We start from the raw sequence: 26,251 nt of genomic DNA on the forward strand, positions 1-26,251 counted from the left end.
TGCTGAACTTTACACAGGGCAACCATACACAGGTACAGACTAAGTGCGATTTTTGACTTCAGCTAGCTCTTCAGGCTTAGTTACAGATGCAATCGCTCAAAGCCTTAGTCTGCCCGACTCAAATGTACTGATAACACCTTGTTATCAGTAGCACTGGAAGGAACATGTGAGGATCCTTTCAAAACCAGATATCAGGAAATCCACACGGGGGACTATTACATTATTTCTGCTAAGAAAATATGTCTCAAAAATATCTCAGGAAATCCAGCAGCCAACGAAGTTATTATTAATCTACAACTTCTCTTCAGTTTTATATTTAATTATTGTATATTGTATCATGAGGAGAAGCTAAAGGTAGAAGAATGCTATTGAAACTACATAACCCTTCTAATGTAGAAGGATCGACTCTAGAACTAGAGCAGATCCCCAACAGAGAGAGAAAAACTACCAAACCCCCACATAGTTTAAATTATTAAAAATTTTAAAATTTAAAATATTAAATACAAAAACTCACAACTGATGCTCTTTTATATACTATATACAGAGAGAGACAGAGATATAGGATAAAGAGATGTCTTGGGTTTTTTTACTGAGAATGGAAGCATTTTTAGTTTAAAAGAGAAAGAAAAAATGGAATCTATTAAGTACTGACAGACAGCAGCATCCTGCTTCCAATGGCAGATTCCTAGCAAATGTCTTCACCCAGAGACAAAAAGATGCACTCTTTATACAAGATTATGATCTTGATGCCAAAACAAGGGTGAGAGAGAATATCTAGATTTACATTCCCATATGAGCCATTAGACCTGTCATAACAACACTCAGACAGACAGTAGAATACTTTTCCTTAACATCGCAAGAAAAAAGAGCAGGCAAAGGGGATAACATGTAAAAGTCGCCTGGAGGTACAGTTCTCAATGAGGACAGAGAGACTTGGCCTAACCTTTTCAATTAATACATCACATGTACTGCAAATTTTCTACACGTACTACACTCTTAACTTACTAAAATGTAGGCAAACTAGTTGATGAAAGTATTGGAATATTGTATAACAAAACAAGTATGGATCTATCTGCACCCCAGTAGGGCACTTGGTTTTCCATATGCCACTTCATGTGCTTCTGCTGTGCATCTGTCTCATAGAAAACATTAGACAGTTAGATTCACTATCAATTACAGGCTGGAACAAGTTTGATTTCAATTACAGCAGGAGAGGAAAACAGCTGGGATCCCTAAGGGGAGGTGCAGGCACCAAGGGGGTGAATCAAAAATCAGAATCGTACATTTCATGCTACTAATTAGGGAGAAAAATGAAGTCTCTCTCTATATATGTAAACATTTATTTTTATATAAACCTGAAATTGCTCAGTTTCACTACAACCACATTTGAGACAGAAGAGTAGTAGCTCATTGACCAGCATCTATTTTAATTCATTTGAAAGAACTGTTTCACAAGTAATTTTAATGATGATTCTAAACTAAAAAGCAGCTTACTTTTGAAAACAAACTCATAATAAAATCTAATTGCAAAGAAGATCGGCGTTTGTCCAACATCCCTGAATTAAATCCAAGTTAAGAGACTTCTTTTTAACAGCTAATAGGCATAGAGAGTTACGATCAGAACAAAATACAAATAGTGAAAACTTCTGCCAGGGTTAATAACAATATCTGTATATGAAGACTCCAAAACATCAAATCTACAGAGCATTCCCCTTCTCAGAATCCTGACTCAAGCAATTATTATCATCCAGCTTAATAGCTGAGGGTTGGTTTTTTTTTTTAAAAAAAAAAAACAGGAAAAAAAATATTCCTGCATGATCTACTGTTTAGAAACCAAGTCGTTTATATGGAACTTACTCAAATGAAATAATTTAATATTCTCAGATTCTTTCTTTTAACTCTAGCCCATTTCCTACAGCTCTATGCCTCTTTTCTGTCTTGAAGAAAGATTCTGTTACTTTAGGACAAGCTCAGTGATGAGCTCCATGCTTGTAATACATCTTTCACAAACCTGTGTCCTACTTTTGATTAGTCCATGCAGCTTTTCTCCCGCTTATAAATGCAAATACCCAGATTTGTGCGTTCATATGTTGGGTGGGAGGGGGTGTTTCCACCTCAAAGGAACAGATATGAATGTTATCAATGCCAAAGTACCATTCTATTCTTAGAAGGGATCATTTCAACCACACATCACAAGATAGAGTCCACCTAAAAGCATTGCTCACATAAATGGGACCATGACTACATCTGCCCATCTGCAAATAACAAAATTAACCTGGTATGAGATGGAAAACAAAGCTGCACTAGCTGAACTCCATCATATAATTGTTGTTGACTTCACACTTCTCTAACACATTTGGGTTGGGAGACCAGAGTGGTAGAAACCTCAGCAACAACTGCTATTTGGCCTTACATATGGATGATATCAAGAAGACTGGCCTGAGGCTATGTGACTAGTGAGGCCACATGGCTCACTAGCTTGGCTTATAGTGGCTAATGCCAACAACATGATTTATAAAGCAACAAACAGTTAAGACAGTAACTCCTCATGAGTGGACACATCCATGGACATCCAGCAAGGCTGAGCCTGAACCATGCACACAGGAGCCCAGCTGACAGCCAGGCCGCTGTCATGTTGTACAGTTGGAGGGAGTGTTCTGTATCCCTGCATGCTGGTCTGAACTGGGCTGGAGGAAATGCAGCCCTTGACTGGTGCCTATGTGTGTGTGCATGCGTGTGCATGTCGTAGAATAGGTTTCTCGAAAGACTAATTTCTATCCATGTGCTACCATCCCTCCCACATGCTAAATACATTTTAGATTATTCATCACAAAGTGTTGTGTTTCCACCCCTGCATCTATCCCGCCCCAGCTCAGTTTCCCCACAAAATTGTGCTGTCTGAACTGCTACTTAATCAGGTACACGAGACACTTACCTAAGAACTTCTGCATCTAATTTTTACATCCAGCTACCACCAACATTAATGGCAATAGCTAAAATTTAACTTCAAGAAACAGAAAATCCATTAAGTCTGAAACTTGTTTTAAGACGGTTTTTTAGATTCTATTACATACAATGTTAATGGAGATTTGGATTGCTAAGAATCCTTTAGAAAGAGACTGTGTAATTGCTATTTAGATGAGCAAAGTACTCACAGGTAATCCAACTGTTTTTTAAAAAGCAAGAATACAATACAACTTTATTCATACTCAATAATGCATTGCAAAATGAGCAGTCCTCATTCACTCTACAGACCATCAACATTACTTAGTTATTGCTTAGACTATGAAGATCTATCAATACTAAAATGATAAAAATAAATTTAAATATTTAAAATGTATTCTATAAGCAAAGGGTTGGAGGATTTTTTCAAAGCCTAAGATTCACGTGGGTGGAAAAGAAGCTTTAATTAAACTGATTAGCCAGGCTGCTGTTGTTGGCTAAAAAAAAAAAAAAAAAGCCTGAAGTTTTCCATGCCCAATATCAGTGCTACAGAAAAGAGAATAAATTTTCACATTTTTTAAAACCTAGAACAGGTATGGAAAATAGTTTACCGATTTGTCTAACTCTCCTGAAGTACTGAACCTAGCTGAAAATATTTGTCTGACAAAAAGCAACATTTCTTGGGGAAAGTCCTGTGTAACATGCTCTAGGAGAACCTGCTTTAGCAGGGGGGTTGGACTAGATGATCTCCCAAGGTCCCTTCCAACCCTTGCGATTCTGTGATTCTGTGAAAGCTGAGAGAGTTCCACAAAATCTTCAGAAACAAGCTTAAAAGCTTAGAACTTTGTTCCTGTTTAGTTACTTTAGAACTTACTTTCTAGTAATTAGCATCCAGCTTCCATGGAAAAGATTCCCCTAACACCTGTAACCCTTGTAAAACCAGCTTTTACAATGTAATGTATAGAATAATATACTTCCCCTCAAAAAAGTGGACTCAACCATGAAACATTACATACATATTGTTCTTAGAGCTTTAAATAAAACAGTACATCAGGACTCTTTATTTTGTAATTAATATCCAATGAATTAAAATATTAGAAGTGACAGCTTCTGCTAAAACTTTACACCCTAATACCGATACAAAAATAGAGTTCCCAAACCGAGGTTTAAGTGCATGTTTAGTCTCATATGGTACTCCACTGCCTGAATCCACCTCAGCATGGTCTAACCATTCTCCATTGCCTTAAAAAGAATTTATATATAGCTATAGGCACCTAAATTTCCAGTATCTGGAGTGGAAAGGAATGGAGTGGAATAGAATGGAATGGAATGGAATAGAATAGAATAGAATAGAATAGAATAGAATAGAATAGTTCAGAAGGGACCCACAATGATATCTAGTTCAGCTGTGGATCCCACTTATTACTGTATTAATTTTAAATTACTTTGTTTTAACTGTGTATTATGGGTTTTTTTCATTCAAAATTTCCTTCAAAATTCATGTGTTACTGAATTAACATATAACCACAGCATTCTCCATCATTAAAGAAGAGACAGATAAGATAGAGATCTAGATTTATGCATCTGTATCAATTTTATAGTACACTAATAGAGATTGAACAAAGTTTATTCAGAATATTTTATACTAAAAAATGAAAGCAATGCTCTTATCTCTGAAATTATTATATTGAGGCTAAACCAGCCTGCTATTAAGGCTAAAAAGTAAAATACCTAGCAGGTGGTTAGAAAATATAGTTTTAAATTTAATGTCTGATACTAGAAGCTCCAGTTTCCAGGAAATTTTCTTCTTGTGATGTAGCTTGAAGCAAGTGCCACAGAGTGCTTAGTTTTGGGGAAAGAGGCCTATATAATAAAGGAAGCAACTTCTACTGTAACCTGGTAGTTTGAAGAGTTGAACAAATGTAGTCAGAAGTATCATAAGATGCAACTAAATTTAAATTGCATTTATTACTTTTAACCTTTAAAACAATTGGTTGTTCTGAACTTCTACATGGATTTTTCTGTTATTAATTTCGGAGAGACTTTATTTAAAAAGCACAGATGGTGGACAGATACTGCAGTCCTTTATTTCACACAAAAAAACCAGCATGAAAACCAACGGACTAGACTGGTGTTCAGCACAGAGAAGCAGCTATGCATCTAAATAGACCACGGCTCCTCCTTACTGCAGAGCTTTAGAAATCAAAGCACTGAACCCTGGTTCTTCTCTGATTACTGCCTCTGAAAATGGAGGACAGACAGCATCTGCCAGACCCATTTTCTGAGAAGTCCACATGGTGTTCAAAACGAGATTGTTATTTTCCTAGGCTTACTGGGTTGGAGTCCAGAGCAAGCATTAAACAAGGTTAACAAGAGGATGCCTGGAGAAAGGTACTATTCAGTAGGCCCAGCTGTGAACCATGAATTGCTCTGATGGGCGATAGCTAACTGCTTCCTTGTTTGAGTAAAGATGAGAAAAGGTCTTATTATAACTTTCAGCTGAGCAATTCTCTCTTCTCCCTGTCAGATGCTACTGCACAGTTCTAGTTCACTACAGGCATTACTTCAACTTCACACTGGTGTGACAATATTGGAAAGAATGGAAACACACTTGCATAAATTTGCAGTAATGCACTTCTTATGAGCCCTGCAGGAGCTTTGCCCATTGACTATAGTGACAGCAGGGCCCAAAATACCTATCATAAGATTAAATGTTTATTTTATTTATTTCAGTGTATCTGATATCTTACCACCCATGGTTTGTCAGGTACCCAAATCTCCCACAAGTACTTCGGCATATCTCCAAAATTCAGTGCCTAAAAAGCAATAATATTTAAATAAAAAAGATGTGTCATTCTTACTACAGTTCTTCAGACAACCCACCTCCCCAGTGGCCCAATATTGCTAATATAGAAAGCAAAATGTGAGCAAATTTCTATTGAAGATATGTAAATAACTTTTTATGAAGGTTCACAAATTTCAGAGGCCATAGCCTAGTGTTACCAAACATATGCATGGTAACATTTAAAATGCTATATCAAACATCAGTTTGGTTTCTGAAGGCTGATTGCATAACATTTTGCTGCAGCCAGGCAACAGATTTTCAGATGTTTTTTTATTGTTCTGTTTAGTCAACTACCAACTGAAATCGCAGTCTCATAATAAGAAGAAACTTTTTTTTTAATTTAATGCACTATTAAGCTTTTTATTAAGTTATTATTAATCAACCCTGAGACTCTAAAAAGCAAAACCAGCAGATCTTTAAAAGTGCAATTAAAGCTGTGTTTAATGTGGGAGCATTAATGGATGTTCATGCTCTGTTACTAACTGCTGAATATAAATAGCGCTATGTACTTCAGGTTCCCTCCTGAGTATAATACTCAAACACCCCAAAATATCATGTCTCCGAGGACTCGGGTCATAAGGGCTCCCTGTGTATGTGACTGTAAGAGAACCGTGGAGGGCAAGTTCAGTAGGTTACCAAGTTTGCAGAACCTTCAAAACCGCATATTCCTACAGAAACTGAATTGGAAATCTAATCCAACAGCAGAACAGTACCACAATAATTCTGAACAGTCTAAACTGGAACAACACATGCCTTTGGAAAGACAGTCAGAAACCCAGGTATCAACCCAGCACCAGGCCCTTTGTACTGTTCTGTTTTATTTGAGAAAAGAAAGCTACCCAGAGAGAGAACATTGCATTAAAAGGAAATTTTCTGGAACGTTTCTGGAAAGTCAGAAAATTTCAAATCCATTCTCCATAGAGTAATATGCCCAAATCGCAAACAAACATTCTGTGCACCATATTCCAAGAGGACATTAGTATTCTGTACAGAATCATTTATCCATTCTTTTACCACCACAGAGTGAGCAAAACCCTCAAAAAACTTTACTTCAAATAGTACTTTTAGTCGCAATGGAAAACACACGCTTCTTCCAAAGTACTCCCAACAGGTACCTCAGATATCTCACACAAGTTGTGTTCTTGGAGAATTATATCACAGTTCTGAAAGCTTTTTCGAGAAATCCCTTTGAAAGCAGAAAGTAATCTTAAGTATTTTTATCTGCCAAAAATATTCTCCTCTGATATCTGAAGTCACATTTCCAACTAACTTCAGGAAGTCCCTTCTTTATCATCAAAAATTTCATTTGAAAGAAAACCAAACCCAAAATGCTTTACACAAGCAGAAATGCTATTTGGTCTTACACTCTGAATCAAAAGGCACTTAAAAAATCCATGGAGATTAATAAGTATAGCATAATGGAAAGGTAAAAACCACTGAGAATGCCTTATTTTAAAATCTGCATGTATCTCCTCTGATATTTTACATATGATTGTTTTCCTCATTTACATGAGTACAAATGAAGTGCAATTCACCCAAAGGCAACAGAATTAAACTGGTAAAAAAGCAGAGAGGGAGTCCCTGTGGATCAAGCTCTCTTTTTAGAATGTATATTGCACAGTTTTATCCACTTTGATAAAGTGATGAGTTTCTGAAGGCGGACTGTGTGCCATATTAGCAAATGCCTTCTTACTTGTTAGAAAGTCACCTTTACAGAAATAAGCCACCTTTGCAGAAATAATAAGTATCTTTTCCTGAAAATAATTGGAAAGGAATCACAAGAGTAATTTCAATAACAACAAATAATGAATGCTTTCCCCATCCCCTTTGCTAGTTGAAAGCTTAGGGAGACCTCAAAATAAAACAGGAATGAGCAGGAATAAAATCTCATTCATATAACAGTTGTAGATTTAAAAGAAAAATGCGTGGCATCATAAAATAGGATGACTTTTTTCTACATAGCTACCTTCTCAAAAAGCAGACTACTACTACATTCAAAGTGAAATATGTCTGCCTCACTTTCCCTTGCTTTTGGGAACCATTAAGATGATTATACATTGCAGGGGCAGCAAAGAGAACCAGGGAAGCAACAGCTTTGTAAGAGCTTTGCGCCAGCTTCTCTGGCTCCCCATCCTTCTACAGCTTCCCTATGCCCACCACCACATGGAAGAAAGCTGTAAAGAAAGTGGCTCCTGCTCTCAGTCTTCCAACCAGTGGCAATTCAAACTGGAATTAAAATTGGACCATACTCTTCACCCAAATAAATTACAGCTAGAGGCTGGGGGAAAGAAGGTGTGGGGGCGGGGAAGTAGCTGTATGGAAACAGTAACATGAAATGTATTTTTAAATATTACAATGAAGGGTTTGAATTTTTAACAGGAGATGAGCCCCTTGTCCCTGAAGTCAGTACAGAAAATCTTCCCATCAGTTGATGACCTAAATTCATGATTCCTGAAATGGTTCACAACTGCCATACATTTCAAATTCAGGGCTAGATTGAAGAGGTCTTAAGTACATACAGCTTCTTCCCTAAAAGGTGTTCAAAAGTCAACATAATTCAAGGTATCATAAAACATGCAAAATTTTTGTCTGTAAAACTTAGTATAGTTTTCACTTTTTCTTTCCAACTGTTCCTCTATTTTGTGAGCTGACATCAGCAAAACCCTTCAACCAAAATGCACACTGGCTTTTTATTTCATTTATCATCCAACATTTACAAACAAAAATGTTGTGGGAATATCTTGAGCTAAACAGTTTGGATGGAGGAGGGAAATGACAGAGTGAGCATCATAGATGAGATTGCAATCCAACAGCAAGGAAGATAACACGGAAAAAACTTGACAATTGCTTTTTCCCAATAAAATGAACAGATAGAACCACAGACCTCTAAAAGTAATGAAAACAACCTACTGTGTCATCATTTTATGCAAGAAAGGGAGAGAGAAGATTAGCCTAAAACTCCTACAATAATATGGATTTTTTCAGCTGACAAAAGCAATACTATATAAAATCTTTTCTGTGCTTGATTTCTAATTACTATCTATCCTTTAATGAACAAAAAAGTACTTGATCTTGAAAGTCCTTGTGCAGTCAAAACTCCCACTAAAATTAATGGGATGTTTTTTCCAGCCTAAGAGCTCTGAGATCAGTCCTCAAACTTAGTTCTTTCTAAGCTTCTTCCATTAATCAAACTTCTTAGTTTTTTTACCTCTCCTTTTCTGCTAGGTTCATCTATTAAAAAATACAGACACCAGAAATCATAACCTTGTCCAAGGAAGAAAGCCTGCTGTACTCTGCTGTCCTCAAAAGTTTAGCTCAATTTCACAAGTAAAATCCTGATTGTGAGGAATCTTCATTACCTGGACACCAAATACTTAATTTTTGCTTCTTCAAACAGTTTGTCCCAATGTTTTTGCACAGTTTCTGTGGAATTTAAGCTGTCCGAATTACAAAACTGAAATGGGTGTGCATAAACTTTTTAATCAGGCAAAGCTCTCTGAAAGAAATGGACCAAAACATAAGGGCCTCCAAACAGCTTCGTCTCTCACTCCCAGCAAATAAAGAGTTAAGGGACTGAGGTTCAATGCCCTTTTCCCCCATCTAGCATCATACAACCTGCAACATATGTCTGACATTTCAGTGCCTAAAAGGAAAAAAAAATAAATCCTTATTTGTATGCCTCAATAAATGGCTTTGATTTCCAGACTGTTGGTCACTCGTTTCAGGAAAATGACAATTTTTACACAGGTTAAAAAAAAAAAAAAAAAGACAAAAGACCTAACAAGACATTTCTGCATTCAGAAAAATGTACCGTCTTTTTTGCTGTAATACAGTAGCATCATTATCCCACCATAATTTCAATTCTCTCCCACTGAAATATTATAGGAGGCTCTTGCACAGAAATAAAAATAAAATACACCGTAACCTGTCAAATCAGGTAATACTAACAGTGTCCTAAGAAAAACTATAAGACTTGTTTATGGCCGATCATTAATAGGCCTTAGGAAGGATAATTTCCTTATTCATTTTTACACTTCAACAGCACAGTAGTGTATATATGAGAGAACTGACAGGAGAGCATAGCATTTAACTGCTCATTTAGAGAGACTGTGAGAGGCTGTACTGCACAGCACAGTCAAGAAAAGATACAGTTCTGCATGGATTCTTATCTAGGATTATATCTTCCTGTGAAGATGCTGTAACATCTGTGAAGATTGTGAACATTGCCTCCATTTATGAAGAATTCAAGCATAATGAACTACTGATCTTTTAATTACAGTGAAGAAATAAAAGATCCAGCAGATGACGGAAAGGAGGAGAAAGAAGGACGATAAGCTGATTTACACTTTGACACGATAATACACACACACAAAAAAAACCTCTACAATAAACATTCAATTGAAGAAGCAGCACCAGATAAGTCCTTGCCAACTCACTGGGTCCTCCTCTTTGCCAGCTGGCATTTTGACATTCTTTTGCCTACAGCTTGCCTTTATTTTTGCATGCTGTAATTTACAGGACGTGAAAACATAGAGAAAAATATTAAAATAAGTAATACATACTGGTGATGGTTGCTCATCATGGAAGAGGGAAAAACCACCAGAAAGTAAAAGCAGCATCTACATCAGCTACAGAGATAAGCAATGTTGCTCGTTTTCAAAAATAATGATAAAAAAAAACCACATAGGCACAGTCACTTTCTAAAGGACAAAGTAAAACCTCAAAAGGCAAATTTTAATTTATTAGAAAGAATGAAACTAAGAATACCATGTCAGTGTTAGAACTGAAAGGTTCACAAGACATGCAATTATTTTCCTATGTAAGCAATTAAGCATGTTTTTAGAAAGACAAATGAACATTTTATTAGATAAAGAAACCATGTACATTTTTCTCTGCTGCTGTTTTGGTTTCTTCTTTAAAACCTACTCTAGAATCTACCTCTACTGGTATTAGCAGTGAATACAGAACACAGAAAATCTAGTAAAAGAAATGTCCTGGAGATCTCAGAGGAATTCTTCCCCATCAGAAGAAAGCAAAAAAGGACTTCGTAATTCAATTTCAATTCTCAAAGCATGCACATTCCCCCATGCAACCCCCATACTTGCAATATAATGCCCTATGCTATCAAAATTGTACTTAGGGTCATGTCTCTTAGTCAGCATTGCCTCATGGACCTGTATTTCCTGCCTTTGTCCCAGACTCCTTTGTTAAATAAATCTCCGGTACTTTTCCAATGAGTGTTAAAATGAGACACAAAGAGGAACTAACACTGCAAAGATAGCACAAACATAACAGTAACTTCACGTTTCATATTCTACAGTCAATTCATTGCTCTCATCTATTCATCTTCTGTGTAATGTCTAATTAACACTGATCTCCTGATGTGAGACCATTTGACAGGTATAAAACTTTATCACATGTAAGGTCCTGAATATATAATTTCAACAAAAGATTTTGCTTTTTTTTGAATGCAGGCATCTAGATGCAATCCACACATAAGAGCGACATAATCTAACTAATAACTAAAAACTTCATATTTTTAGTACAGTACAATTCTTTGTGGCTGAAATGGATCTGGACTGACTGCTAATGACAACAGTTTATAACCGGTTTCAGCCATAAAAGTTTATATTATCATCCTGCAAATATCAAATTATCGTGTTTTTTTGCTTCTTCCATCCTTGTCCCAGGGGCAAAGGAAAGACATGGTGATATTAGACAAAGAATAATGTGTGGTTCTTGAGAAACAGATGACCACTATTTAGGCTTGTGTGGATTACTCCTACATGAAATAAATTAGTGGTTTCAATTTAGCTCAAAGTAGATGTGATTTATCTATGAAAAACCATAAGCAGACTACTTACTGGTAACTCTAAGGTCAAAAAGGTCAAAGATTCAAACCACTACTTGACCAACAGTGACTGGCTCTTTACACTGCTGTTCATTGCACTGCACCTATTCTGCGCATACACTGTGACAGAAGTGGATGATCAAGGAATATATGCCACCTCTCATGACCCTGAAACTCTCTTCAGGTGAAACTACAGAAGGGTTGGTTATACGAAAGCACAGCACATCAAGGGGACAGAGTGTTTCAGTAGCGGCAGCATGAAGTTAGCAAACTATAGGCAATGAGAAAAAAAAAAAAAAAAAAAAGAACACACTTTCGTAATCTCCAGGTATTTCTAAATGCTAAGTGACAGTATGCTAAAGAAAAAAAGGAAGAAGTGAAATAGAATCTGTCTTTAAAAGCAATAAAATCTCTCACTTTCTCTTTTTCTCAGAGGCAGCATATTATGTTGCAAAGGACAATCCTTTACAGCTCAGAAGAGGACTTCAGTCTGGTGGGAAGACTCTTAGCCATTCAAAGCTACATTTTACTAAAACCCAAAGGTAGATGTGATTCAGCTTTGAAATTGGCACTATGATTCAATGTACTAATTTTTTCTGAGTTCTGAGTTTTCTCCTTTGACTCCAATCCTGTGAATTCTATAAACTCAGATCCATGCTGGGAATAAACATATGCACTGAGACTTTCTGGTAATGATTTGCACAGGTAGCAGAGCAATTCTCTCTTATGAAGTGAACAAATTATGAAGGGAGCAGAAGTCTTCTGGTTGAGGAGGAGGGGTACAGCTAATTATGGCTGCCATTCAAAGAAAGTAAGTGTAAACTTCTGACAATAGTCAGAAGAAAATCATAAGGAGTTTATTGTCAACAGTTTATTTTTCTCACTACAAAGAATAGTGATAAATAATCCTAATGAAGACCATCAGGATATCAAAGAAACAACGCAATGCTTGAAAGAAACTTCAGAAGTTACCCTGATTACAATGCCTAGAATAAGATTGACTGAGCCCACTGTTAGTAACTTTTCCCTTTCACAAACTGAAAAAAATATTTTGTCAAGATTTACATAAAGAACGTACATTGTTACAGACATTCCTATTCAATTATTCATATACCACGTTTCTAGTAAGTCTAATCTTATTTTCTCTTCTGTCTGAATATCACAAATTTTACCCCAGTTCTTACACAGATGTTAATTTTACAAGGAGAGGAAGGAGTTGCACTGAGTTTTAACTCATTACATACTTAGTAATGCAATTAACACAGCTGCATGCCTAATCAATCAAAGGCTCATTCATACTCTAAGATTTCTTAACTGATATATACTGATCCCGTTCTCATCCATTATCACCATATTAAGTAAAAAAGACCTTCCCTATTGTGCCTGTTCAGAAACATGACCACTTTAAAAAAAAAAAAAATAGTCTTCAATCTCTTTATTTTTTTCTCTAATTCTACAAAAGTCAAGCTTAGTGTGAAAAGAGTAATCAATAAATAAATGCTGTCCTTGCAGTAATTTGGATAGCAAACACGTTCCACTCATGTTAAAAAACAAGATAAAAAACATTTTTCAACAAGATAATGCCAAACTGAACTCAAAGGTCTAAAATCTTGGCTTGTTATACCATCCCACACTAATCCTGACATTGCCAGCATTTGATTTGTATCAGTAAGTATTACAATATAATGTAATTAGTAATGGTAATATTACCACAAATAGTATAAACAGCCCTGCTCTACTGCCTTTAAATTAGTTTTGTAAACATGTTAATAACATACCATCAAGCATCAATACGAATCCTTGACAGCTTCTTGAAAAAAGATTATGCATGCCTAAGCAATTTTCTCATACACAGGTTTTCTTTAGAAAACATATTGTCACTATTCCATTATCTCAAAAGGGAGTGTATGCATAAAAGAATCTCTGCTTAAGTCTGACTGCTAGCCAGGAAAGCACATGTTCAATAGTCTGTATTTACTGCTGGCTGGATAGGATGGTAGGTACCACAGCATCAAATAAATTTCTTCTTTAAAAGATGTCTAGCAGTGCAGTGAATGCTTTTCATTTTCAAAGGCGGAATCTTTGAATGGCACAAAACCTCACTTTGACTATATTTCAAGAGGGCCTGCTGGAATGAAAACAGAGTAGATTAAAAGACATGTCAGGCAGATATCTTAGGTCTGATCCAAAATCTCTGAAGTCCACCAGAATTTGGTTGGTGTCCTAAGCTAGTCACCTTCCTGAAACCATTAAAAAAACCAAACCAAACACCACCACCACCCCCAAAAGCCCCACCAAAACCAAACCCCAAAGGAAATTCATGTATTTTTGCTGCATATCTTACCATAATTTGAGGGTGCCCAACTCCCAACACTACAATGCTACATTATTGGCAAAGGAAGAAACACTGTCTGTAACTCTTTTCCAGCTTGTATTATGCTGATCTGCCCTCTGCAACTGCCACTCCTTTAACTGTGGATGGGACCCAGTGCAGGTGTTTGAACTTCATTGTCTATCTTTTTGTGGTCGAAAAGTTCAGCAAGAGGCATCTTATCATCATTGTTCAAAGACATTTTCTGAACCATCAGACAGTTGGCTGATTTGAATCACTTTCCATTTTGTACAGAACTTAGAACAACAGAATCATAGAATGGTTTGGGTTGGAAGGGACCCCTAGAGGTCATCTAGTCCAACCTCCCTGCAGGGAGCAGGGACACCGCGAACTAGATCAGGTTGCTCAGAGCCCCGTCCAACCTGGTCTTGAAAGTTTCCAGGGATGGGGCCTCCACTACCTCTCTGGACAACCCATTCCAGTGTTTCACCACCCTCATTGTAAAGAATTTCTTCCTTATATCCAGTCTAAACCTACCCTGTTTTAGTTTAAAACTATTACCCCATGTCCTGTCACAGCAGGCCTTGCTAAAAAGATTTTCCCCTACTTTCCTATAGGCCCCCTTTAAGTACTGAAAGGCAGCAATCAGGTCTCCCCACAGCCTTCTCTTCTCCAGGCTGAACAAGCCCTACTCTCTCAGCCTGTCCTCATAAGAGAGGTGCTCCAGCCCTCAGATCATTTTTGTAGCCCTCCTCTGGACCTGCTCCAACAGTTCCATGTCCTTCTTGTGCTGAGGGCTCCAGAGCTGGAGGCAGTACTCCAGGTGAGGTCTCACCAGAGCAGAGTAGAGGGGCAGAATCACCTCCCTTGACCTGCTGGCCACGCTTCTTTTGACGCAGCCCAGGATATGGTTGGCTTCTGGGCTGCAAGTTCACATTGTTGGCTCATGTCCAGTTTCTCATCCCTCAGTACCCTCAAGTCTTTCTTGGCAGGGCTGCTCTCAATCCATTCATTCCCCAGTCTGTACTGATACCAGGGGTTGCCCCAAGACAGGTACAAGACCTTGCACTCCTCTGAAGGAAATCTCATGTTACATGACTGTATTAAATATTTTCTGTGTTTCCACTTATTAATACCTTCATAATCATTTTACTGAAACCATAATCTTGAGTAACAGAACTCACACATGGAAAAAATGTGTGAGCCATCCAGAACAGAATCCTTCCCTTGACCCTCAGATAAAGCCTTCTTCACCTTACATAGATGCATCAGTTATCTTTTTCTACTTCTGGGGCTGAGTAGAAATTTTACCGCTGCTTGCCCTCTTTTGAGTTAGTTTAACATTTTTACATTTTAAGTGGCTGGTGTTTAACAATTAGTAATACTATGTTAAAAGAAACAACAATTTTACTCCTTGAATTCAGGGTCATCGTGAAGTCATCCCTCCTGTAGTGAGGTACTCCACATAGAGAAGAGGAAAAAATCCCTCAGGTCCCCCACCTTCTAAAGATTGCTCAGCCTATGAAAATTAGAGATCTATTATAGCTTTCATTTCTATGGCAGCTGCCCCGAAAAAACAGAGAGACAAGATATGACTCTTCCTTTCCCTCCCTTTGCCTAAGACAATCATATGGAACTAGGACTGACCAGGATGATACTGGTCAGTGACTCAGTTTCAGTTTAAGCAGCTAATATGAGCCTCTTAATTATTCTACTAGCAAAATATAAAAATCATTCACTCAATTAGTCTATTAACAACTTTAAAAAAATATCAGTTGTGCAAGTTTCCTATTACATTAACATTTAGCATCCCATTGCAAATCCAATGTTCTCTGATGTGATACAGAATCCTCTGATGTAATATAGCAGTTGACAACACAGCAACATATTTGAAGCTTTTATCATCAACTCTGAAATCCAAAATAACGAATTATTTTCATAACATTCAATATTATTATTCAATATATTAAGAAAATATCAGCACACCAATGAATTGAGAATCGTGTTTACCATGATAATTACTTATGTCAGATTTTACAAAGGTAGACTGCAGTTAGTGCTATGATATAGCTCCTATGTTCAATTACCCAGAAACTTCTAAATACTGAATTTAGGAACATAAAATAATCCAAAAAAACTCTCAACTTAAAATACAAATGATCAGTTTAGTGCCAAAAGAAAATAATTTTATGAAGTCTGAAAGAAACTGTGAAAATCATGTTAGAAGCTAAAGGCAGGGAAGAGAAATGTATAGATTAACTTTTTTGGTTGCATAAATTTTGTCTAGTATGTTTTACTAAAAAGCATTTGCTGCAGTAGTATTGCACAAAATTCTTCAAATTAATTATATGGATCATTCAACTAATTGTTTTTATTCCCCAAACAAATTCTAATCACCAAGTGTACCACACACCTTTTTTCTGCACATAGCTTTTATTTGATGTATTATATAAAGCAGATCACACTATGTTCTCTCTCTTTTGTATACATACATTACTTATTTGTGTTTGGATAAGTAAGAGGAAGAAGTCAAATTCCTGGCCTCCATTTGATTAGGGATTGGAGGAAAACCTCAATAGTTGAAACCAAAAGACTTAAAAATTTGAGCTAAAGATCCACATTAAGCTGCCTGAGACTTTAAAATCCTCTATGAAGATCAGGTACTAAGGAGGAAGACCCTCTCAACTTTAAAATTTTCTAGTGCAGTTTTCAAGCCAACATCACTTATTTACTACTTCAGCATTAAATTACATAATCTGCAGTAAGTACAATGAACCTAATTACAACAGAGATAGTAAGACTTTTTCAGAATTGCAGAAATTAGAACTGCCTAGCTTCCAGGTCCAGGCTTGTACAACATAACTGGGTGCCATGATTAAGACAACCCCATCTCATCACATTTCTGCCTGACAGACAGTAACCCCAACTAGAAGGGGAAAAAAATCCCAGCCCAAACCCAAAAACCCAAACAGCCATAGATATTTGAATGTGCCACACGACAGGTAGTGGGTAGTTGGATCCAATGACCTTCAGAGGTACAGGCATACTGGTTCAGGCCAAGGACCTGCCTGGCTCAGTATCCTGTCTCCAACCATCTTGACAACTGTTGTGAAATGACCTCAGTACAAGCTCAAGAACACTCAGTAATCTGGATCTACAGTGGATTTATTCCTTCAGAGGTCTAAAATGAATGTGCAGTTACTTGTGTGCATACATTATGCAGCGTTGGTCATTCTTCTAGAGAAAAAAGGAGCAGGCAGTTCTTTATTTCAGAAAACAGACTGCAAACCAAAACTGACAACAAACATTTCACGCTGGCCCTAGGAAAACAAGAAATAAGCAAGCATCCCTCAAGCTTTCTCCCAGCTTCTGATTATTTGAAAATCAGACTGATAGCTACTTAGAAACCCGCAATTTTTCTCAATATTTCAAACTTATTCAGAATAATTTGTTCAACAACTGATAAAAATGATCACATGAGTAGAAAGCAAAAAGCTAAAGCTGAACTGGCCTATGCAGGCAAGTGTGAGGCTTAAGAGTGTGTTTTTGATTTGTCTGTTTCGAATTCTGTCTTTAATAATGGCTACTACTTAATGGCTCAAACTTCACATATTTTGGACTCTTCATTATTAGTCTTTAAGCACCTAGTACCAGAAAAAAACCCAACCAAACCACAATTTTAAGAAGTCCAGCTGATATAAATAGCAACAATGTATTAATTTAGTATTCTGTCCGTGCAGTAATGTTCTCACCATTACAGAGTTCAACAGAAAGATGCTACAGAATGTCTTTAGCTCAAAACACCACATTTCCCACTGTGTCTCCCATGACAACCAGACTCCTCTGAAAACAAACTGTACCACCAGGAGGCGTCAAGAGTAGTAGAAAGAATTTCCATTTTTCCTTCTGTTGGACATCATCAGAAAAATTGAGCTTCAGCATTTTCAGAACTGAAAGCAAAACCTTACTTAGGTTTTTTTTCTTGAAAACTCCTACATAGAAATGAATTAAGGATTGCATCAGCATACATTGGTAAATATAAAGAAAACCAAACCTGACTACCTAATTCACTTGTTCTAATAGAAATCTTCAGATATCACTAAAATAAAAAATGCAAATAACAGAGCAAGGTGCAAGGGCAGATACCAACAGATTTAAGCAGTTGCCATTCACTGAACTCCAAAGTTTAGCAAACATTCACAAATCCCAGCCAAAGCTTTTTTAAGAAAATTTTTTCACTCTGTAAACTTTCATCGAGGTTTATGTGATCTCAGACTGTGCTGCCACCAGAAAGACAGCCCTCGCTTTCTTCTCTTTTGCTGGGCACATCCTTTGCTATGTCAATACTTAAATCACGTAGCTCGCCAGTTATGTCAGTTCCTTGAACTGACTAAAAACTAGACCTGCCTCCCCAAATTATTATTTTTCCCAGAACAGCTGAACAATCACTAGTGCTGACACAAGAGAGGTGGCAGGAACAGACAGCTGGAGGCAGGGAAAAGAGCATGACTTGCCTTTTTGGCAGTAGTATGGTCAAAACTGATGCTGAGAGATCAAAGAAAAATCTAGAATATTATATGACAGGAGCTGTATCTCATTCTGTATGCTTCTTCTGAACTGGAAGAGCATGAGATGAACATGAATTCCCATTAGAACTATCTTTATTATACAGCCAGCTAACACCAGTACTTTTTCACTATCTGGAACAATGATCTGTTGATTTATGGTATTGCAAGCTAGGCTATTGTTCCACAAGGGGCATACTGAGCAGGATTTTGATGTTTTAAAACTTAGGAAAACAAGTTATTTAAAAGAACAAGTAGCCACAGAACCAGAGGATTTGGTAGGGAGCACCTGCCAAAGTAGTCATGTTGCTGTTCCCTTGAGAGCTGTTAGAGAAAAGGTTCATCAGACATCTACCACAGTAAAGCCCATAAAAAGTACCCACATTGCATTTAAAGAAAAAAAGAGAACCAAAACAAAGTACTCATACAAACCATAACTGCTTGCTCATCAGGTCTACCATGACTTTTAATTTCACATTAATGGGGGAGAAACCATAAAAAATAAAATGAAAAGATATTTCTATTAAGAAAATGGATAAGCCATTTAATACTAATCCTGATTCAAACAAAACATGGCAAAGAACCTTCAAGAATAAAAGGTAATGATTTTTCCTATCAGTGGTCCAGCCCGGACAATTATTGGAAGTGTACTTCTAGAAAATTTACTTAAATGAAACACTGTAGAGTTGAACTGCTTGCCTTGAATATTTACCTAACATTGTCAGTAACCTCTCATTCAAATAGGTGCGAGGACTTGGAGACATACTGTGGTCTTTATGTCCAGAAAGAGTAATATGCAACAAACCAATCTTACAACTGAAACTTCAGGGTAAGTGCATTTCTGTAAGTCTTATAAAACTGGCACCTGAAAACAGCAGTCAAAACTTCTGATTTAGACCTTTCTTTTAAGTCTTTTTTTTTTTTTCTTTTTAATGAAAAACTCAGATTGTTCAATGATACCTTTCCAGATGTATTTCAATTTCATTGTTAGCCATTCTCCTTAATTCAGTGTCAGCCTTACCTACACATAGTTATTAATCTTTTATGTTCATAAATGCCACAATGACAAAAATTTAATATAACCTAGAAACATTAATGTATACTCAAATAATAAATGTATCTGAAAAATAAACCATTTAAAGAATGTTTTCACATTTCTAGAAATCTGCACAGATTAATTCAACTAAAATAACCTTTTAGCTTTTTCAAAAGCAGCTGTGAAAACAACTTGTCAAAAATACTTCCTCAGAACAGGGATTAGAAGAGGGGATCCAGAACATCAGGAGCAGCCTGTGAAGTTAAATTCATTGCCTACAAAACTAGTATATCAGCAGTTATGCCTAGACATTGTGTAAGCTATGTATACATTGCCATTCTAAAAGTAACTTTCCAACCACCGAAAAAGGCAGTATGGATGTAAATAGAGTCCCTATTTTATTTTTAAATCCAACATACTGCTATCTTAAGACATTTCACAGTGTCAAGGCCCTAAGCATTCATTTCTTACTGAGGTTTGTTTTACTGTGTGAGATCTGAGCTGAATTAAACTCCACCATTTGATGAGCTGCACCAATGTGATCTCGGAGCTTCTGCTGTATAAATGTCCAACTCCCTTGCTCTGATCCCTTCTCTCACTGAAACAGATCCAGTAATCTCTGTCGTATACTGAAACTAGCCTCAAAGGAGAAAGTATACTCTATGGCAGTTCTAGGGAGACTGACACCATTGTTAGACATTACTAAGCCCTCAGATATTCAATCTCTTCCAAGTCAGTGAATTTTAAAAGAGTTCCTTGTAGCACAGGGTTCACTGATATTTTGGACTTGAACATGTGCCAACTCACCTTTCAGTCCCAATGGTTACTAAGGTAAAAGCATTTGTACGGTGTTTGTTCATTTTTTCTGAAATGGGAAGGTTATTTCTCAGAGTCTAACAACCTTCCCGCATAGATATGGCAGGAAGGTCTAGCATTCCTTTCAATTAAAATGCTTTGGTTTTCAAACTAAGGGAGAAATTTGATAATGTAGAGAGCATACATAAAGCCTGTGGCTTGCAAATGACTGAGAACTTGCAATCCATCATCTAAAACAAAACCCATAAGAACTGTCCTAGCATGAAAGATATCTTTCCCAGAACTATTATCCATTGGCATCCTGCACCATTTCACACTACTACACTGAGAAAATATGAAATTATTCCCAAACTGTTCAGAGAATAGAAATGCATTTAGTCTTTGATTAATTGCATTAAAACTACAAATGTGGAGACACAGAGAAGTGGGTGAATAGGACAGTTTTTTCCTCTTTTATTTTTGTCTTGTTATAAAAATGTCACAGTTTTCACTTTTAGGAAAGATGCCAGCCATGCTGGAATACATTGAAAATGTCCAAGTGTTGGCCAGAATGAAAGTTTTGCCATGACTGGCGAAGGTTCCTGTAAATAAAAAAAAGGGTGGGGGGGGGGGGGACAAAGAAAGGATGAAACTAGGATATTTTCAGGATGATTTTTTATTGATAGTATTATGCATTAAATTTCTTCTAACAGTTTTGGATTCTAACCTTTATCATGCCCCTAGCATATAAATTCCATTCTTGTCCCAGTGAAATTAACCTATTTTTCAGTTTTTAGTTTCTCCTCATATTATGCTCTGTCTCTTCAGACATCTTGGAAATCTGTTTATTGTACCTATGCCAGACACATGAAATCTTACTGCCTTGTAAATCAATCAATTCTATTTTGCTAGCAGTGAGAACAGCAACCCACAGTGAGTAACGTCTAATCCAAAATCAGCACCTTGAGTTTGATCTGTGTACACTGGATTATTGAAATTCAACAACTGACTAAGATAATTTTAGAAGACATTAACATCTGTGACCATTTAATTAAATTTGTATGGATGCTATTCATCTGGTTTCTGGCCATACCTCTATTGTGGGCCATTTGCAATCAGAAGAGTCCTGTAGTCTGTCTATGTTGTTAGTTAAAGAGAAGCAAGCACATACCAAGATGAGATGCTAAAAGTCCTGACAGTAGAAGTCCTTTCTTTTTTCCCCTCTAACCATAAATGCAGATGTCTGTATTTCAATAGAAATGTGAGAGGCAAAAAACCTCAAACAAAAACAGGTTTAAGAATGTTTACAAAATTCCTCATTTCAAACTATAACAAAGTTTGCAAAGCCATTGAAAAGATAGAACTTAGCAGAAACTGTGTTAATCAAATTTTACATATGATAATGCAATGCTTGGTAATCTACACTTTGGGCAACATCATTAAAAAGGTTCAAAGTTCAGATGTGAAAATGTCTTAGATTTTTCTGAGAAATGTTTTGAATTAGAAGTGTATTTTTTAAATGTGCTGCCATATGTTTGCATATCTGTGAGGCAAAAGATGTAATTTGTAGCATATGTGTCCTAGCAAATTATTAATTATAATGGGGTTGCAAACTACTTCAGACTAACCAACTCTGCTTGTCAATTGACTGACTCTGAAAATAATAAAAAAAAATATAGGAGAGTATAAAAATTGAGCTTTCAGGAAATATAATAATCGGGAAATAATATAATCAGTTGTATCAAAACAAAAAAAAAAAGTAAAGTTATGAAATAATTAATGGGCATTAAATGATGTATTATTCACACCACAAAGAAAAACTTACACAAGCTTATAGACAATATCGAAAAGTTGAATGTATCCAAATTCATGACTTGACAGGATTCTGCTAAGAATGCTGTAAGGGCTGGCTGATGTGACTGTAGCCCACTGTCTATAACTTGCATGGCAATTAGATGAGGTCCCTGATGGCTATAAAAAGGCTACCATTACATTAGTCCTTAAAAAGGCAAGAAAAATGACCCAGAGAATAATGAAATGAACCTCAGATAAGTCCCTGGCTATAGAAATTTCATGGGATATGTCTCTCTGGAATCCTTTTTTGAAGCACATGAGAACCAGAGAGAGATCAGGAATGTGCACCATGGATTTATCAGTAGTAAGTCATGCTTGACCAACCTGATACCTGTGATGAAATGACTGGCTGCAAAGAGCAATAGATGCAGCCTATCTTGACTTTAGTAAGGCTGTAGATATTACATCCCACATCTTTGTATGAAGGCTGAAGAGGCATGGGCTGGGATTCTTAGGTTTTATGGAAGTTGGTTGCATTGCCATGAAACCAAGTCTGGACATCTGGCTAACAGATCGTAACAAGCAGAGTATCCCAATGGTTGACACGGAGTCCCATATTGTTCAATAGCTTAATTTACAAACTGGACTAGGACACAGAATACACTCTCAACAAGTTTGAAGATGTGCAAGTGCTTGACACAACAAATGGAAGAGACTCGATCCAGAAGAACCTAGATAAACTTAAGGATTGTACCAACAGAAAATTTATGAGACTCAATAGAGAAAATGTGAAGTTCTAAGAAATAACCCCATGCAGCCTGGAAAGTGGTTGGCTGAATAACAGCCCTGCTAAAAGAGGTCTGAAGTTCATGACTGATGTCAGGTCGAATGTGTATCTCACTGCAAATAAGGCAAGCTGCATACATTAGGAGCACTGCAGCTACAAGTTACTATCCCACTTTACTCACTGTTGTTGAGAATGCATCAGGCGGGATATTGAAAAACTCAGGAGACTGCAGCAGGTAATGTCAAGACTGGTGTATTATTATTGTTACTATACTATACACCTAAATATTGTTATTATTGCTACACTTTTTAAAAAGGTGATTAGAAGGTAAAAATAGGTATTGATCTTCAATCAGTGCTGTATGACAGATAGATGGTAGCCATGTTTTAAGCCATGTTCCAGGGCCAAGGAACATTTTGCACTACTATTTTAAAAACTCCAGGACATGGATACATACAGATAAATAGACAGTAACTGAAAATACTACATAACCATAATGACAAGAGGCTTGCATTTCATATACCACAATTTGCATCACCACAGGATTTTTTGGGTAGGGGGAGATTGAAGGCAAGGGGGTGCAGAAGGGGAGCAGAATTGGTAACAATCGATGAAACAACAACTGGTTTAGGACGTTAAAATAGTTATTTTAATCTAAAAATCAGTTTTTAAAAATCAGTTTTGCAGAGAGAGGCCAACATTTTCCAAACTTTCACATAAAATATGGATTGTTGACAGCCTGCAAGACGATGATCTAGTTTGCCACCACCCATTTTACTTTGTTTCCATAGCTTCATATTTCATTTTCACACCCACTTTTATTGGAAGTGAACAAAACCAGCATTTGGAGAGCGGCAAAATAGCTTCATTTGTCTAGTGTTCTATCGTTCCATGAAATAATACTTCTTTATAACTCATCAAATGACATTGCTGAGAGTAGCAATGAGCGGAAGGACAAATTAGCAATTATATTTGTTAGGTAACTTAAATATTTTAAAATGGCAGATGGAAAATTGTATCACTACAAAGCAATACAAATCAGGGAAACCAAAACTGTCCTCAAAAATCTTATTATAGTTGTTTATTTTAAAATGTATACTTATTAGAATGGTAACATCAGTAACACAGAAAAAAAGATGTTCCTAAGAAAACAGAAGGAAACATAAGATAATTATGAGAAACTCATGCAATTGCAGATACATTTAGATGCCTTGGTTTTAAGACCATTCAGTGCAAATAAAAACAAACAAGTTCTGAGACCAAAAGCACAGCAGAGGCATGTGGAAACTGAAAAGATGCTTTGGACTGCGCAACATCAGGAGGTGCACAATCCATGACGGGCATGAGATGATTTCTTGGGGAGTTTTGGCATACCAGAAAAGAATTCTTACACTGTGCTCACTTGAAGAGCTGAGAATGGGACAACTAGCACAGCTACCTATAAAAAGCTTTTGCTCTCTGAAAGTCACACAGAAGACCATCACTTATGACAGCAATAGCACTGGAATATTTGTAGGAATTGTGAAACTACTGAACTGTCACATAATGCTGTCATGCAACAGATTTAATTTGCCTTTTGTGAAAATTACAGAAATAACAGAAAGGAGAAATGAATGCTAGGCCAGTATATTAATAAAACGAAAAGAAAGAAATAAGGACAGGAAAGTTTAGGAAGAGGTTGAATGAATAATAAAAATCATGTTAGTCTAAGGCAAACTTAGGGTTTTCACATCTTAGAATGTGAAACTATTTTCTCGTGTAGTTTGTTTTCTTAAATATTCTTGATCCAAATTATTTTTTTCAGTTTCTGAAGAATTTTCTCATTTTAAAAATAGTACTTATTTTTTAATTTGTTTTCTATGTTTCTAAGCGTAGCTTTATATATGTCAAGAGTTCAACACAAGATGGAGAACACACAAGTCTTCATCTGTATTTTAATTGAAAATAATTTCAGTAAAATCAAAGGATATATGGAATAAAAATCTTATCTGCCTCTGAAATAAGACTACCAAATAAATTATTAGAGAGGGTTACACAATTTTTCATTTTGCCCTTGCCACTCTAAATTTAATCACCTTCTATTTGCCTGAAACTTTCACCAGCTTTTCCATAAAGTTTTCTTGCCTTGGGTTCTACTGGTAGGAACTTTTTCTTGTTGATGCTTGAAAAAGTAGGCAAAAGACACAGCTCAAGAATTTATTAATATAGGTGAAATATAGGCCATAGTTCAAAGGAAAAACTATTTTTATGAAAGAAACAGAAAATTCTGCTGCCACTTCTTTTGAGTTGGTTTGGCCATGAAGCTGAAATATGTTCGTGAGCTGGGAGGGGTAGTATTTCTGAGCAACCTGATGGTTACTACTTCTGATTGAATAGCTAGCAGGAAAAAAAAAAAAAAAAAGAATAAGCTTTGAATTTGCAACACAGTTGGGACAGAGTTAGAAGTCAGTGAGACTGCCATTTGCAGAAGTATGCAAATGCATATAACTGAAATTCTAACTGCATATCTAAAGAAAGAAACACCATTAGTGTTTGCTTTGAGTCCTGAAGTTAAAAGGCTAGAACAAATTGCAAGACATCACTCCCTTGTTTCCTATTCCAGGGCATGACGAACTCGATCAGTGGTTTTCTTAACTGATATTCACTGACTCTGCCCTTAATAAACCTCCAGTGATGACAAGTCTTCAGTCTCTCCAGGTAATCTATTTTCAGATGATGATGCTTTACTACTATTATAGGAAGAAAGTTTTAACCTGAGTTTTCAGTGCTGCAGTTTAAGCAGCATAGACACAGACCATGGGCACAACGCAGAGAACAAATTATTCCTTCCCTGTTTACATGCTAAACTTCTTGCATAGGGACAAATGTGATACATCCACATAGGGCCTGATCCATTGTCTGATAAACTCAGTTCACAGATATTGCTCTAATAATTTATTATATGTTGCGCCAGCTGTCCACAGAGCCATTGATGCATTTTTCCCAGCAGGAAACAAAGGAGAAAAACCTTTACTGCTATCTTTACTTGTAGGAAACACTCAGATACTGCAGTGATGAAAACAATGTTAGAAGTTTGCTAGGTTTCCTGCTTTCTTTCAAGAATAATTTGCCCCATTTTCAAGAATTGCAACAGCAGTTGCTGTTTCCTGAAGTATTCCCAAATCAATCTATAGAAATGTCACCTACACCAGGTTTTGCAACATGTACAAGATGAGCTACACCAATAAAATCTAGTCCAAAAGCTACACTATGTAATAAAAAGCTGAAGTAAAATTCATTAAAAAATGTTATTTAAAGAAAAAG

General features: G+C 36.5%; 1 protein-coding gene across 1 annotated transcript in view; it reads right to left on the minus strand.

Annotated features, from left to right (window-relative positions):
- LOC104122698 (protocadherin-9) overlaps positions 1–26,251 on the minus strand; it is a 693,340-nt gene that overhangs the window by 385,780 nt on the left and 281,309 nt on the right. Inside the window, 1 exon segment of the mRNA XM_035890417.1 lies at positions 5,694–5,759. Within this exon segment, the coding sequence (XP_035746310.1) occupies positions 5,694–5,759 (66 nt within the window).

This window comes from Egretta garzetta, unplaced genomic scaffold (assembly GCF_000687185.1).
Source record: "Egretta garzetta isolate BGI_Z169 unplaced genomic scaffold, ASM68718v1 scaffold282, whole genome shotgun sequence".
NCBI lineage: Eukaryota > Metazoa > Chordata > Aves > Pelecaniformes > Ardeidae > Egretta > Egretta garzetta.